At 40.2% G+C, this 15,185-nt stretch overlaps 1 protein-coding gene across 1 annotated transcript in view; it reads left to right on the forward strand.

Moving 5' to 3' along the window:
* The window catches only part of LOC119719910 (THO complex subunit 3-like), a 65,663-nt gene that overhangs the window by 30,434 nt on the left and 20,044 nt on the right, over positions 1-15,185 (forward strand). Inside the window, exon 4 of the mRNA XM_038189382.1 lies at positions 8,198-8,359. Within this exon, the coding sequence (XP_038045310.1) occupies positions 8,198-8,359 (162 nt within the window). The remainder of the gene's footprint in view (positions 1-8,197; positions 8,360-15,185) is intronic.

The raw sequence follows: 15,185 nt of genomic DNA on the forward strand, positions 1-15,185 counted from the left end.
GTGATGTTTGTCACTAGTTTGTTGCTGTTGATCATTTCTGGGCTTCCAGCGACTGGGCTTTCCTTTAGGTGCATTCTGTGGCTTAGCTGTTGCCTGGGGTTTTCTATTAGCTCCCTGCGGTTTTGGTTTTGCAGATGGATTTTTCTGCACGGCATGGACTGTTGGAGTTGTTGATTGTAGCTCCTTTGAACGCTCTTTCACAAGTTCAGCAGCCTTGCAGATTTTGACTGCTTTTTCAAGAGTTAAGTCTTCCTCTCGAAGCAGGCGTTCTCTGGTTACATTAGCGACGATGCCACATACCAGTCTATCTTTGACCAGCGAATCCTGTAGTGTGCCAAATTCACACTTTTTGCTGTGCTTTTTCAGTCTAGTGAGGTACGCGTCAATGCCTTCACCAGGTTGCTGGCAACAGTTATTGAAGTGAAATCTCTCCAGTGTCAAGTTGGTCTTGGGGGTGCAGTATTTCTCTAGTTTGGCCATTACTTTCACCAGGCGCATGTTATCCCCTTCCTGGTCGCCCTCTTCATCCCATTTGAATGTATTGTAAACGTCAAGGGCTTGCTCACCGATAACATGTAGCAGGATCGACGTTTGTTGTCTGTCGTCCTTCTTCGATGCCCCAATTGCATCGATGTATAACTGAAAACGTTGTTTGAACCTTTTCCAGTTTTCCGCCACATTACCGGTAAGTTCAAGTGCGCTTGGTGGCGGCAGTACATCCATCACTGCAAGAATAGTTTATCTATTTTGTGCACACAGTAGCCGAAAGCAAGTTCACACACAGTGTAATGTTTGTACGATAGGGCCTACACTGTAGCATGCGGTATTGTACAGTACGTAATACACACGCTGAATGTACGTGGAATTTTCCAGAATAAGCGACAGATAGTCAGCCACTTTGCACCTATTTTCGCTGGTTTTGCAGTCACTGTCTCTACTGAAATACCTGTTCAGGTGAGTCCCAAGGGTCCTTTAATACTTCTGACACCATGTGGTATTACTGACAAGGCTGGAGAGATTATATATATCTGCTTCAACACGGAGTGATTTATTGACAATCGTCTGATCGTTTTACAGGGAGGTTTCACACATAACACACGAGTACAATTGTGTACGTTGCATACGTAACCAAGGATAGACATGAATAGACTTGTACCAGTCATGCGTTATATCACAACAGTGGGCAGGCAGCCTGCACACCTGTGTACAATCACTTGAGAAATACCCCATTGGGGTTTTTTCCTCATAGCTTCTTGCTTTCGACGGTCCTCCTCCCAAGCAAGGACAACTAACCACATGTCAATCTGACTTGTTTCATGAACTAGTCACAGATTTCCAGGCTAATGCCTGAGAGTTCCTGACCCCTGTACATGTACATGGCACGCGAATACGATGGTGATGAAGACGGACAGGCTACTTATATACACCTTCCTGTCGTCTTCCTCTTATCCATCGGGTACTTAATCAACTGGAGCAGAAGGATGACAAGGTCCTCTTCTTAACTCCATGTTGACCTCATTGATTGGTTTTCCAGGGTTATAACCATTCCCTTAGTTCACCAGTTGGAGGTACAAATGTTCTTCCGAGCAGAACAATATTCTGTTCCAGCACAGCTTGGGTTTTCTTCACCCAGCTCCGCAGGAATTTCTCCTGATGTACTGGATGCTGTAATGCTCTCCTGTTCACATCAGACCTTTCTCAAACAAGCTATGGCTTTTACAGCCTGCACTTGAGGGACTTCTAACATGACAGTAGATTACTTAATGTTAGTCAGTTGAACGTCCGTGTCAGTTAACTTAAGGGGATGTTTTAACACCCCTGAATTGCAGGACCTCTTCAACACCTTCTTATCCAAAAGTGTTATAGAGATCTTTAGAGTTCTGTGAACCAGTGAACAATTTGACATCTGTTTCATTGGTTCCTACGGTTGCCTTTTTTCTTTTCTGTTTTGTAAACAGTTGTTACTTCTTGGTATACATGTAGTAAAGAACTGTTTTCTGTATAATGGAGACGGACCACATCTGATGGGAACCGAGTGTGCCCATCCGATTCCTACGGGAGGATTTTTGTATTTTAACTAAGAATGTCGGAGTCCTCTTTACCTCCGGACATCTTTGATCTAGGCATCAAATCATTGTCCATTCCAGATGGAAAATGTTGGTGCCACTTATGACTTTGGCGTCTGATCCCTAAGGAAGGTTTTTGGAGCTAAGACGGTCGGAGTCCTCTTTGCCTCCGGATGTCTTTGTTCTGGGCATCAAATGATTCTTGTCCGTTTCAGACAGTGAATTTTGGTACTGATCATGACTTGATGTCTGCTCCCTAAGGAGGGATTTATACTAAGGACTGTCAGAGCCCTCTGGGCCTCCGGACGTCTTTGTTCCGGGCATCAAATCATTCTTGTACAGACGGAGAATTTTTGATGCCAATCATGACTTAAACGTCGTACATTAGCTGCACTGGGACGCTTTGAATCGGTCACTTGCAGTTACAAATGTAATTGTCACGACAACCCTGCCATACCAACAGGCTTCTCGCGACACGTATTTGTCATGACAACCCTGCCATACAAGCAGGCTTCTCGTGACATTTTTTTTTTTGTCATATCATGACGACCCTGCCATACAGGCAGACCTTTCATGACATGTATTTATCATGGTGACCCCACCATACCTGCAGGCTTTCATGACAAGATTGCCTGAAGGTTGGCTACGGTCATCCATGAAACCACGGACGTATCAACGGCAGAATCCGTGTGATTGGTTCGCATGCACAAAATAAAAGGCAGAGCATGGGAGAACAGTGTTGAGGGCGACTGACTGAGCCCCACCATGTTCTCAAGACATTTTCAGACTGGAGACCTCCCCAGCATTGGTGTCTCCTAACTCTGATTCTTTATTGAGCTCTGTACATGTACATGTGCATATTATAGTGTCTATATGTACCATGTCGTGATGTTTTGCGTTTCATGATAATTTTTATTTTGTGTGCCCCACCGAACTCTTATGTGTAGGTATCGGTGGGCTGTAATTCATTACGTGTGATTCCCAAAATCGGGGATCACATCTCTGTTGGCATGTTGAGGCTACCATTATGACTAATGTCTTTATCATGCCGACCTTTTTGGGCTGCCTTGTCCACCCACATGTGGAGCGACGGGCCCATCCAGGGTTTACGCGTATTGTTACGTGCCCCTGTGAAAGCACAATAGCATCTCGCATGACCCACCTCCTTGACGGTGCTAGTCTATGCATAAGTAGTGTTGCTCTACAGGTAAGTAGAGTGAAGTAGACTCCCCCCCCACAGAAGTGTGGTTGGGGTCTACGAACGAATACTTACCTGTAGAGCATCCCTCCCCCCTACCCCACTCTTCTCGATGCCTTGGGTACTTTGTTGTATTCCGACTTAGCGCTCGAGAAAAGAGGACGCTCACGAGGCACGCATGCCGCGGGGTGTTATGGGTAGGGCGCCAGAGGGCGCTATTGTATATAACTCTTAGCGAAAATACCTGCCGGTAGGGGGAATATGCATAAGTAGTGTTGCTCTACAGGTAAGTATTCGTTCGTAGACCCCAACCACACTTCTGTGGGGGGAGAATTTGGTTTCAAATACATAAAGTGTTATTTGAATTCTACATGAATATCCGTGTATTTACTGGAATTAAATAAAACCTATGCTTTTTATGGGACACTTCATTTATTTATTAATGCATAAACTCAAGTTCAAAATATCTTTAATAGAAAAATACATATTTTGTTTATAAATGTGTATACATGTATTGCCAAAAGAAGTTTCGACTTATCTTCAGAGAAAATAAAACATGTATTAGCTGACGGGTTAATTTTTGTCTGTGGGTCATAGATGAGAAATTAAACACATCGAAAAGTTGCTTTGACATTTCAATTTTCACGAGCATAGCATATATTTTAAATAGAAAACAGCAATGTATACTTAACCACATGTGTGTGTGAACTTAGAATTTATTGACCACAAATACAATTTGTTGTTTTGTGGTGTACATATATAGATTTCCATGTCTAAGTATTATAGAAATTTTACACATTTATTCACGTTCATTGTAAAATAAATTTATGCATATTAGATTGCAATAAGTTAATAAATCTGTACAGAGGTACATGTTACATGTACATGTAGATTACTGCATTGCACAGAAAACAGGAAATTTGCAATTACAGCTCAAAGCTTTTTACGAATTTGCATTCAACAGGTAGTAGCATAAAAAGTACACTCTTTTGCATGGTTTTTGAAGTAAGCCAATGACATTATGAGCTTTAGATGCAGCAGTACACTTACCCCTTAGTTAAGTGGAACCACCGACTCACGACAGTTTGTGAGCGCACAACATACTTGCGCAATTTTATTAATTTTAGGCACCTTTTGTTTCTCGGATGTAACTAAGGATTCCCATGGAACTTTTTCAGACAAAATGCTGTAAGTCTCTCTCATTTCTCCGATGATACGTTCAACATGTATGCGAAGGTGAGCAATTTTCCGTGATCTCTCAACATCCAGTGCTGAAAGTCGGGGCTTCCCTTCTGAGAAGGCTGGCGTCAGAAGCTGTGCACAGTAGAATCCGACCTCATCAGAAATGTTAAATCCTCGATCAGCTAAAACGTAGTCACCGGGTAACAGTTTGTACAAGAAGTCAGACTGAAGTGTGATGGCTTTGTCCGATCCCCTTCCTCCCCATGCTGAAGACAGATATGATATGATGCCTGAAGGGGTGATACCTATCAAGAATTTGACTGTATTGTGGTGCTTGTAATTCAACCATGTCTGTGCTCTTGCCTCTACACTTGATGGACAGACACAGAATACTTCAAAGCAATCAATGATCTCGGCAACATGTTTGCCAAAGGCTTGTCTGAAATCCATTGGCATTGTTTTCCACAAGGTCTCTCTGGAAGGCCACATTATCAGTGGTGACAGCTGGGTAGATAGAATGTCCAACATCAGAGAAAATATGCGGCACACTGTAGCTTCGCTCACTTGAAAACAAAAAGCAAGATCTTTGTGCTTCAGGTTTAACTTAAGTTTCATCAGAACCACTACAAGTTGCTGAAATGGTGTCAAAATTTTCCCCACAGGAATTTTAAGTACTACAAAATTGAAGACTGCCATCAAAACTGTAAGTGTCGGAAGTCCAGTGTAAAACTTCACTTCATCATCATCTTTGAAGTACTGTTCATTGATTATTGCTCTTGCCGCTGTCTTTATGGCCCGCTGAAGCTCTGAGCTGTTTCCTGCTGCCCGACCTTCCAAAACACTGATGTCTATGGCATAAAGATCAGTCTCAAATGAGGGTTTCTCTGTCTGCACACCTTTGTTGCTTGGTCTTGGGGTTCCTTGGTCTGCGGTTGATGTTGTTCATGTGCCTTGGCCGCCAACTGCCTTCGTTTTGATCGCTCATACCGTTGCTGACTGATGAGAAGGGTGCTTTGACATGGCTTCTTGTGGCCCAAGTTAATGGTTGGCGCCCAGTCTATGCTCAATTCATCATACAAAGCTGCTGGTCGACCTGCAATTAACATAAGTATGCAAAGTGATAAGTACACGTTCACATGCTGCTATATCTTATTCCCAATCTTCTGAAGGTTATAATTCCAAACAAGCTATTTGATCTAATAACAAGTCTCCAACTCCCATTTTAGTTGGGAATTATCAATTATGTGACTGATTAAAGGCCTAGCTGATGCAAGACAAGACTGCAAGAAGTATTTATTTGATTGAATTTCAAAGCAAAATTCATATGAATGCAGAGTAATGTTCGCTTTATGTTTTTTAGTGGCTGATAAATTTACAACAGAAAAGAAAAGAAAACCAAAGGGGTCCAAAATTGTTTGTATTAAAGTACTAAGTACTACAGCTTTTGTTTTGGAAACAGTTTCTGTAATCTTTCACCATTTTCTGACACTGACATCCATTCTTTCATTAAAATGGGGACAAATTATTTGCTAGTATAAAAGGCTTAGAACAAAGCAGGCCTGTAGTAAGGCTTTGATCTGGATAAACTCCCTCAATGACATGAATAGGAACTGAATATTTGGGGGAGAAATTTTTATTCTTTAAAGAAAAAAAAATGAGAAAAAAATGAGTGAAAATTTATTTTAAAAATTACAACGATTTTTCAAAATGGATTTTCAGGAGGGCATTTATTCTTGCCTGGGGGTCAATTGAAGTTCGAATCACACACAAAAATAAAATAAAATATAATAATAAATAAATAAAATAAATATATAAGTAAATAAATAAACAAAAAGGTCCATAGAAATTCTTTATCCTGGGTGTGCTGCATGGTGCCAGTATTTTAACCATGACCCCAAAAAATTCCCTCAAAAATTTGCAAATTTTGAAAAGGTAACATTTGGCTTGGGTGTTTTTTAAAAGTAGATGTCATGCACAACCAGTAAGTGTCAGACTTTGGACAATGGTGCTGGTTATAGCAAAAAAAACAACATGTTTTTGTGCACAGCAAAATACGGCGATGATTTTCCTTATTTTGCTGTCTGCTTTTTTCGGAATAGGCCTGAAGTCGAGTTTGAAAGCAGCTACATGCTTTAATGGTAAAACCTTTCCCTTATGTGTATTTTCATCTCAAGAAAGTCTGCTTACATGTATGATGAACCATAGGATAAGCTGACCTGAAACAAAGTGGTCCGAGCAAACTTTGTAGTGGGTTTTCGTCGCATCCAAGTCTGCACGTGAAATGTTTGCAAGCCACTGCACTCTCCGTCTTGTTGACAATTCCTTAGTTTTTTCCCCATGGTGGTGGATAATTTTGGGGATGGAATAGTATGATTTGTCCTTTTCTCGTTCACTTCGATTGCTGCAAGCGTAAATGCAGCACACATGGACCATTTTCGACGGAAAATGCAGCATGCAACACACACGGCATCAACACAGCTGCTTGTCCCATGTCATGGAGGACAGATCGTTGCTAAGTCACGACTTGACCTTTTGACCACGCATGCAAGCGCTCTATTGCAGTCATCCGGGCATTTTCACTGGTTTCCACACGATTAAGAGCATAGAAAGTCACGCTGCAGGAAAAGGCGAGGTATGCGCGCACTCTTGTCAACAATTAAGTGGCAGCTTCAAATAATTTGACGAAAAAGATGAAATGAAGACAGTGTCTTGAATTGTATTTCTTGCAGATCAAGTCAGTCTGATATAATAATAATAATACTATTGGATGGCTTTTTTCGGTGGATACAAGAATATATTGCACGAGCTACCGGTATGGTAATGTAATTTTGCACCCGTCTTCGACTCATGCAATTGTCATACATGTAGCTCGTGCAATATATTCTTGTATCCACCTCAAAACCATCCAATATTATAATATTATCCAATTTTCGATACTTTTGATATTATTCCTCAATATCGATTTCAATATTTCGATATGATTAAAAAAATGATATCGGTGATATTGATATGAAAACATAATTGAGTAATATCGATATATCGATGGTGCTTACCGGTATGTACCTAGACTGGGATGGTGTACATGTACATGAAAATTGATGTGACGTCATCATAAGGTCATCACGTGACATGTGACGTCATCATTCAAAGCCCTATGAGAATGTAATCACATATATTATATGCCATTATAAACAGAACTACACATCCTTCCTGGATGGAACTTATACTTAACTTTACACATCACATGTCATAAAATAAGTTGCTGAAACAGCCCTGTGTTACCGTACTTTCTACTGATATGCAGATACAGCATTGATTTACAAGAACTTTGTCCGTACTATTATGCTATAAGGAGAGCCATTGGACACAATGACCATGAAGTGTGTTGTTTACTTCACTGCTCGATTTATAGACAAAACGTGGATATTGAGGGATCAAAGAAAAAGAAAAGAAAACAAAAAGGATGATCAATATGTGTATAATTACATTTGTAAGAGACTGAATCAGTGAAAAGGAACATTTTATATCCAAGTGGCACGATGGCCAAAGGTAATTTTGGGCCATGAAAAGCCCTTCTCTTTCAATCCCTACACTTTTGAATGGACCCCGAAAATTTCATCTGCACTTTGGGGGGAAATGAAATTGACATTTTAAAACAATTTTGTTAAAATAAGCATGCATAACCCCCTCCCCCTGCATAATGCTGATAATTATGAATGACCCCGATACTATTTGTTCCCTTATTGCACAGCTATCCCGATCTTAAGTCGCTTCATGTGCTGAATGCTCATCCTGCCAACTGTATATGTATTGAATTCGACCCAACTGGAAAGTACTTTGCCACAGGGAGTGCTGATGCCCTTGCCAGCTTATGGGACGTCAACGAACTTATTTGCATCAGGACTTTTTCAAGGTATTGTGTAATTGTTAGAGTACTGGTAGTCTGTATACATTGATAAAGATTGAATTCAATTCTGTGCTTTTTGTTTGAAGTACAGTATTTTAATTCCCTTTCATGTTCATGGTTACAGGCTTTACCTGTAATACATTTATTTCGTTCACAACACAGCTTTGATTTGGGAAATTCCACGCAGAGTGGATGTGGCTGAAAAGTAGACATTTTATGAAATCTTCATAACTACAAGTTATTGTTATTGAAATCTCATGTTAACACCATTGTTTCCAAAGCTAACTGTCTTTTAGGCTTTATCCGGACAGTAGCACGTGGAGCTTCTCCATCTGCCATCTTTTGTCTGTACCGGTCCCTTGTCCTTCCTATTTTGGAATATGGCTTACCTGCTTGAGACCCCTATACCTCCGCTGATCAACAAAAACTTAAACATGTTCAACGCACAGCTACCCGTATTGTTCTAGGTCAGCGGAGGGGGGAAATGTCATATGAGGAAAGACTCCATAAGCTCAATTGGTCCATGCTCACTTCCAGAAGAAATTTCATTCTATGCTCATGTTTGTATTCAAGGTATAATATGGTCTACTACACTGTGAATCTTTCCAAGAGAACCTTCATATTAATCCACGTCATCCAAACATCCTCACATTTTGTCACCTTCCTTCTGGTCCGGATGCTTTATTCCATTCACCGACCCGTCACTTTCCTAGACTCTGGAATCACTTACCTACTTCAATCCAGGATTCCGCAGTGCTTAATTGACTAAACTCATTTCTAGCCAGTCTCAAGACACACTTCCATGACCTGCTCACATTATAGCGCAATTAACTTAATCTTAAGTTTAATCTTCGGGCTTCCCTTTATTGTGTTATTTCCCTGCCATTTGTAATTTTGTTCTTGTGCATTTGTTTGCCTTTTTTGTCCCGTTCGTTTGTCAGTATGTGCGAGTCTGCATGCTTCCGAGCAACAGTGATTAGATTCGCTTTTGCGGTCCCTGAGCCACATAATTGAGTGGTCGGGCACAACCCGACCACTCTTTGGATCTGTTGCGATTAATCTTTCTTTCTTTCTTTCTTTTTTTTTTTTCCCGGACAATACTTCTCCGCGGGTTTTCTCTTAAACGGTACATTTCCCCGAAACAACTACCGCAATGATTTATTTTCATTGAAAGTGAAAGAACTATTTATTGTATTTCCCTTTACGATGTAGATTTGTGTTGGAGACACGAGTAAGTTCATGGTATGAACTTGTAACTTTCAATATATATCGACCCTCATCCGAAGTGGTGCATATTACTCTGACGTCATGATTACGTCATCAGGTGTCAAATTACAAGCGATTGTCGTTGAAAAAATGACGATATTATTTCACCTATAACTCTTGAACTAAACATTCAATGATGTTTGTATTCTGTTATCAGATAGACCATTAATTGCTTAACATTTTTTGTCGTGTACGTAAACTCGCTTGACCTTTACTTCCGGGTCTACCGGAAGGTCAACAATAGGTGAATTCAAAATGAAGACGTTAACCTGAAATAAAAACAAAGCAAAATTTCTTCCGAACTGTTTACGGTACAATCACAAAACCTTGTGTGAACTTGAACCATGTTACGAAGATTTTATGAATTTTGTTACGGCATCATGACATCATCAGGTATCAAATTACAAGCGATTTAAGGGCAAATTTTGACAAAATAGTTTGCGTTATATCTTTTGAACTAAATAAAGTATCATGTTCGTTTTTTCGTGAGGTTGTAGACTATGCAGTGAGAAACATTTCTTGTGCCCGGACACAAAACCGCTTGACCTTTACTTCCGGTGTTACCGGAAGTACCATAAAAACTTAATATAACTCAAAAGCGGAAGCATTTTACTACAGACATATTATGAAAGTGTTTAGTGAGGAATGCAAGTCCCAAAAAACAGTGTGATGACGTCATCATCCTAAAAAGGCGCCCCCTAGCGGCACATAAAATAGTGTTTGTTTTCTTTAATCTATAAGACCATCGGTTTTAATTTTACCAAATCGCTCCTTGATATTCTTTGATTAACCACCGATGACTTGGCAAGGTTTCAAATTCATGACGTCATCAGACCGGAAGTTACGTCTATGAGAATTTGACAACGATCATATTTTTAATTGAATTCTATCTTTTGATCCATGTCGTATATCTTCGTAGCCCAAATAACGATATCCATACCAATGTTAACCTTTTGCTTCCAAATTTACTAGTGACGTCATGAAACCGGAAGTTAGATGTTATAAATGCATACAATTATTTTTTCCATATTTCCATACGTTATTTAACTTCACAATAAACATTTATCCACTCGGAACTAAATCAGTATTCACTTCCCGATTTTTATGCCCCGCGGCGAAGCCGAAGGGGCATACTGTTTCCGCCTTGTCCTTCCGTGGGTGGGTGGGTGTGTGTGTTAGTGTTCCTGCATGGCATTACGCCTGAGGACAGACAACAAAAGGAGCACAAAGGGGCCATTGATCCTCAAAGGAAGGTGCCTATTGTCCTCGAACGCAGGTTTGTGTGCTTAGTCTATGGGAGAGTGTTATATTACAGGGACAAAGGAAAACACAAAGCCAATCCTCGGAAGCATAGCAAACAAGTCAGGTGTGTTTACAAACACAAATGCCCCGCAACCGTGACTGTTTCCATGACATAACACCACTCTAACATCAACTTACATGTACCTTGGTCAAATGGAACGTTCATTGACAGCATTAGTGTCTTCTGTAGGTTTTATATGAATTAATCCCTAATCCCTATGATCTCAGAATAAATACAAGATTTCTATTGTTTTAGCCACTGTGACCTTGACCCTTGACCTTTTGACCCCCAATGCGATAGGCTTCTTAGGATTGCCAAGGACAATCCACAAACCAAATTTGAAATTCATATGTAAAGTATTTCTCAAGTTATCGCGCTGACAAAATTTCTATTGTTTCAGCCACTGTGACCTTGACCCTTGACCTTTTGGCCCCAAATGCAAAAGGCTTCTAAGAATTGCCAAGGACAATCCACAAACCAAATTTGAAGTTCATATGTAAGGTATTTCTCAAGTTATCGCGCTGACAAAATTTCTATTGTTTCAGCCACTGTGACCTTGACCCTTGACCTTTCGGCCCCAAATGCAAAAGGCTTCTTAGGATTACCAAGGACAATCCACAAACCAAATTTGAAGTTCATATGTAAAGTATTTCTCAAGTTATCGCGCTGACAAAATTTCTATTGTTTCAGCCACTGTGACCTTGACCCTTGACCTTTTGGCCCCAAATGCAAAAGGCTTCTTAGAATTGCCAAGGACAATCCACAGACCAAATTTGAAGTTCATATGTAAAGTATTTCTCAAGTTATCGCGCTGACAAAATTTCTATTGTTTCAGCCACTGTGACCTTGACCCTTGACCTTTCGGCCCCAAATGCAAAAGGCTTCTTAGGATTACCAAGGACAATCCACAAACCAAATTTGAAGTTCATATGTAAAGTATTTCTCAAGTTATCTCGCTGACAAGATTTGTCCGGACACACACACCCACACACCCAGACTTGTTTCACATAAGTAGTGTGGACTTTCCTTTCTTTTCGTGTAGTTAAGGAACACCAGTGGAAAAACTCATTTTTCTCAAACTGTGAAAACTCTTTCAACCCAATTTTTATGCCCCGCGGCGAAGCCGAAGGGGCATACTGTTTCCGCCTTGTCCTTCCGTGGGTGGGTGGGTGGGTGGGTGAGTTTGTCTTACATACGCAGTGTGGACTTCCGAACAAAAGACGTCCACATAATGTAGGTAGCACCGACGTTGTGTGGACTTACCCCACGTCCACACAGTGTTTCCCCATTTCTGGAAAACAGGTTTAGAGGCATTTTTGGGTTAGGTTTATCTGTAGCAGAATGAAGAGAAACACTAAAGGGAATCATAGAAAAAAAATTGGGTTGAAAGAGTTTTCACAGTTTGAGAAAAATGAGTTTTTTCACTGTTTTTTCTTAACTACACGAAAGCAATGGAAAGTCCACACTAGTCATGTGAAACAAGTATGGGTGTGTGGGTGTGTGTGTCCGGACAAATCTTGTCAGCGCGATAACTTGAGAAATACACAAGTTCAACGTGATGAAAGGCTGCATGCACCGCGTGCGAGCGTGTTGTGTTCTAAGCACACGAACATGTAGCATTCAGCCTGGAAATCAAGTTTATCATTTCAGTTACCGGTGGTTCCCTATCACAGTGATATATGTGAACACAAAAAAGGTCGGGTACCAACCATGTTTTCATCGCCCGCATCGCGTGCATCGCGTAGTACAGTGCAAAGATCATATACACTGACAGTGTTGTGGAATCTTGCATGTTTCCGATGTTTCGTGCTGAATATTACTTTGGAAATTCGGGTAGGCAGAAAAATAATAGGAACATGGACAAATCAGCTAGTTAAAGGCTATAGAAGCAAAAAACTAAATGGAACTTGGCTTGGCTACAAGAGAAAGAAACAGGGACTAAATGTTTTTTTTACAAAAAAAAAAAATTCGGGTTAGTTCAAGCAGCTGTTCCGTTGTTTTTTTTCAAGCAGACACAGTTCCGTTTTTTTCAAGCAGACCCTGTGGCATCTCTGTCCAGGTTCACAGGATGCAGACACGCATTTGAAACCAAATACGTAGTGGAGTAACATGTATTGCAGGCAAAAATCCACAGAACACGACCCTCACAAGGTCACACCGTTATTTCTTTACATGTAATTTCAAGAGCTTATGTTTTTCATTGAATTTCCCGGGAGCCCGTTCCAACTTGGAACTGGTTTATTTTAGAGAAGGGTCATTCTGTTTCAATTCAACACGAGTTTGGACCCGACCCTCACAGATTGAAACAATATTTGGTGTTATGATTTGCCTATATGAGAAACCCACGAACTAAAATTGTTGTAGTTTGGCTCATTAGTTTGTGAGATACGGGGTCAACAAAGTTTTCAACGAATATCCCAGCAGGGGATATGGACATACACTGGGGGACACTGCCCCCACCAATGACACACCCCCCTACTTACTCCCCCATCTAGAGCTAGTATGATGCTAGCTCTATATAAACAGCCATGTGGTTGCGAAGGCCGATTTCTAAAGGTTACGTAATACTTTATTTTGAATAAAACAGCATGCACACAGACATGTTCACGTTGGCAGGCGAAATCTTTGAAAAATAATGTTTGAATAATAATCTTCATGCAACTTCCAGGTTTTTTTTTCCTTTATAATGATCCAACTGGTATGTGCTTAAAATTGTTTTTGATAAGTTTAGTACTTTTGTTGAAATTGGAAAAATAGGTCTGGCTACGTGCATTTTTAATAGTTGTAACATTGGTGTTTGCAATGTCTGTCAATCTTTTCAAGCCTCATGAATATTAATAAGGTTCCTATCCATTATGGTGTGCAGTAAAAGTTTGCAGAATAGCCTCCTTTATGAGTTGTTATTTAATAAATGTCACCCTTTTTGCCAAATTCCATTGGTCAGTACCGAGACGCAAGTGAAGTCACGCCGAGTGACGCTAATGAATATACTAATACATGTACATGTATTCGCTTCATCATTGTTGCCCCCAAATCAGCCAACCTAAAAACCATGCGCGTAAGTTAATTTGGTCGGAAAAAAAATCCTCGTTAAAACTTACCGTGGAGATAGTTCAAGGTATAACACAAGCATTCGCAACAACACATTAAGCTGAAATTCGGAAAATACAATTAGATGATATAAGTGGTCAACATCTCGTGAAAAAAACAACTTGAGGGAATTCTTAGAAATTGACATAGAAACATAGATTTGGGGACGTTTTTGAACGATTTCTTCCCGACTTTAAGGTCAGCTTTACCAGGAACCAGAATTGAAATTTCAACATCGAATAACAGTGATTTTTTCACTAACATGAAGTGTTAAAATTTCTTTTTCCATTATAATTTAACATTTCAATCATACTGAGCATATTTTCTGAAAAACACAATGTTCAAAAGCCCATGTTTTTTTGGAGTGCATGAATTTCACTGCTCTGTTATAGCGTCCAAGTACCAGTAAGTAATCAGATTAACTTTGTTTAACGACGCTTAGGCCTAAGTTGCAAGTACATGGCTAGACAACACATTAGGGCTGTCGAGGGCAAACTTGTACATGTACATGTATGTACAGGTCAACATGCACTTGCTGTATTTACAAGTACTATGCAAATTAATTTTTTTTCCCGGACATGCTATCTTTAACCCTAACCGCCCTGAATCCTCCAAAATCCTTTTTGCAAATTGGAGGAATTTGCAGGATTGAGGTTACATGGCAAAAGTGCATTGCTGATTTCGGATAACGCACTGTGTCAAGGTCTTGGGCCAAACCTTGTGTTGTTTATGCTCAGCCGTGCATAAATTTAGTCCTTGATTATATTATACTTGACATCCTCCGCATTGCTCCAGGATGTCACTGCCTCTGCCTCAGCCTATTGACAGACATAGCCGGAGGATTTTGCAGGATTCAGGCAGTGGTCATCCCTCCATGGACCATATTCAAGAAATAATGGAGGAATTTGCAGGATTGAGGCTATATGCTATTTTTCCATGAGGCCAATTGGAGGATTTTGCAGGATTGAGGCTACATCCTAGCAAAACGGCCTAGGGAGTTAGGGTTAAAATAATCACGACATGTCCATCACAAAATGTTCCAAGATTGTTGCTTACATCATAAACTGACATCTGAAAACAAAGTATGAAATTTGAAGCACATTTATTTTCGTAATTCAGAGGTCATTACATTACGCATTTTTTTTCTGTGCTTCATGCTACGAATGTGGTTTT

This window comes from Patiria miniata, unplaced genomic scaffold (assembly GCF_015706575.1).
Source record: "Patiria miniata isolate m_02_andy unplaced genomic scaffold, ASM1570657v1 HiC_scaffold_9, whole genome shotgun sequence".
Classification (NCBI taxonomy): Eukaryota; Metazoa; Echinodermata; class Asteroidea; order Valvatida; family Asterinidae; genus Patiria; species Patiria miniata.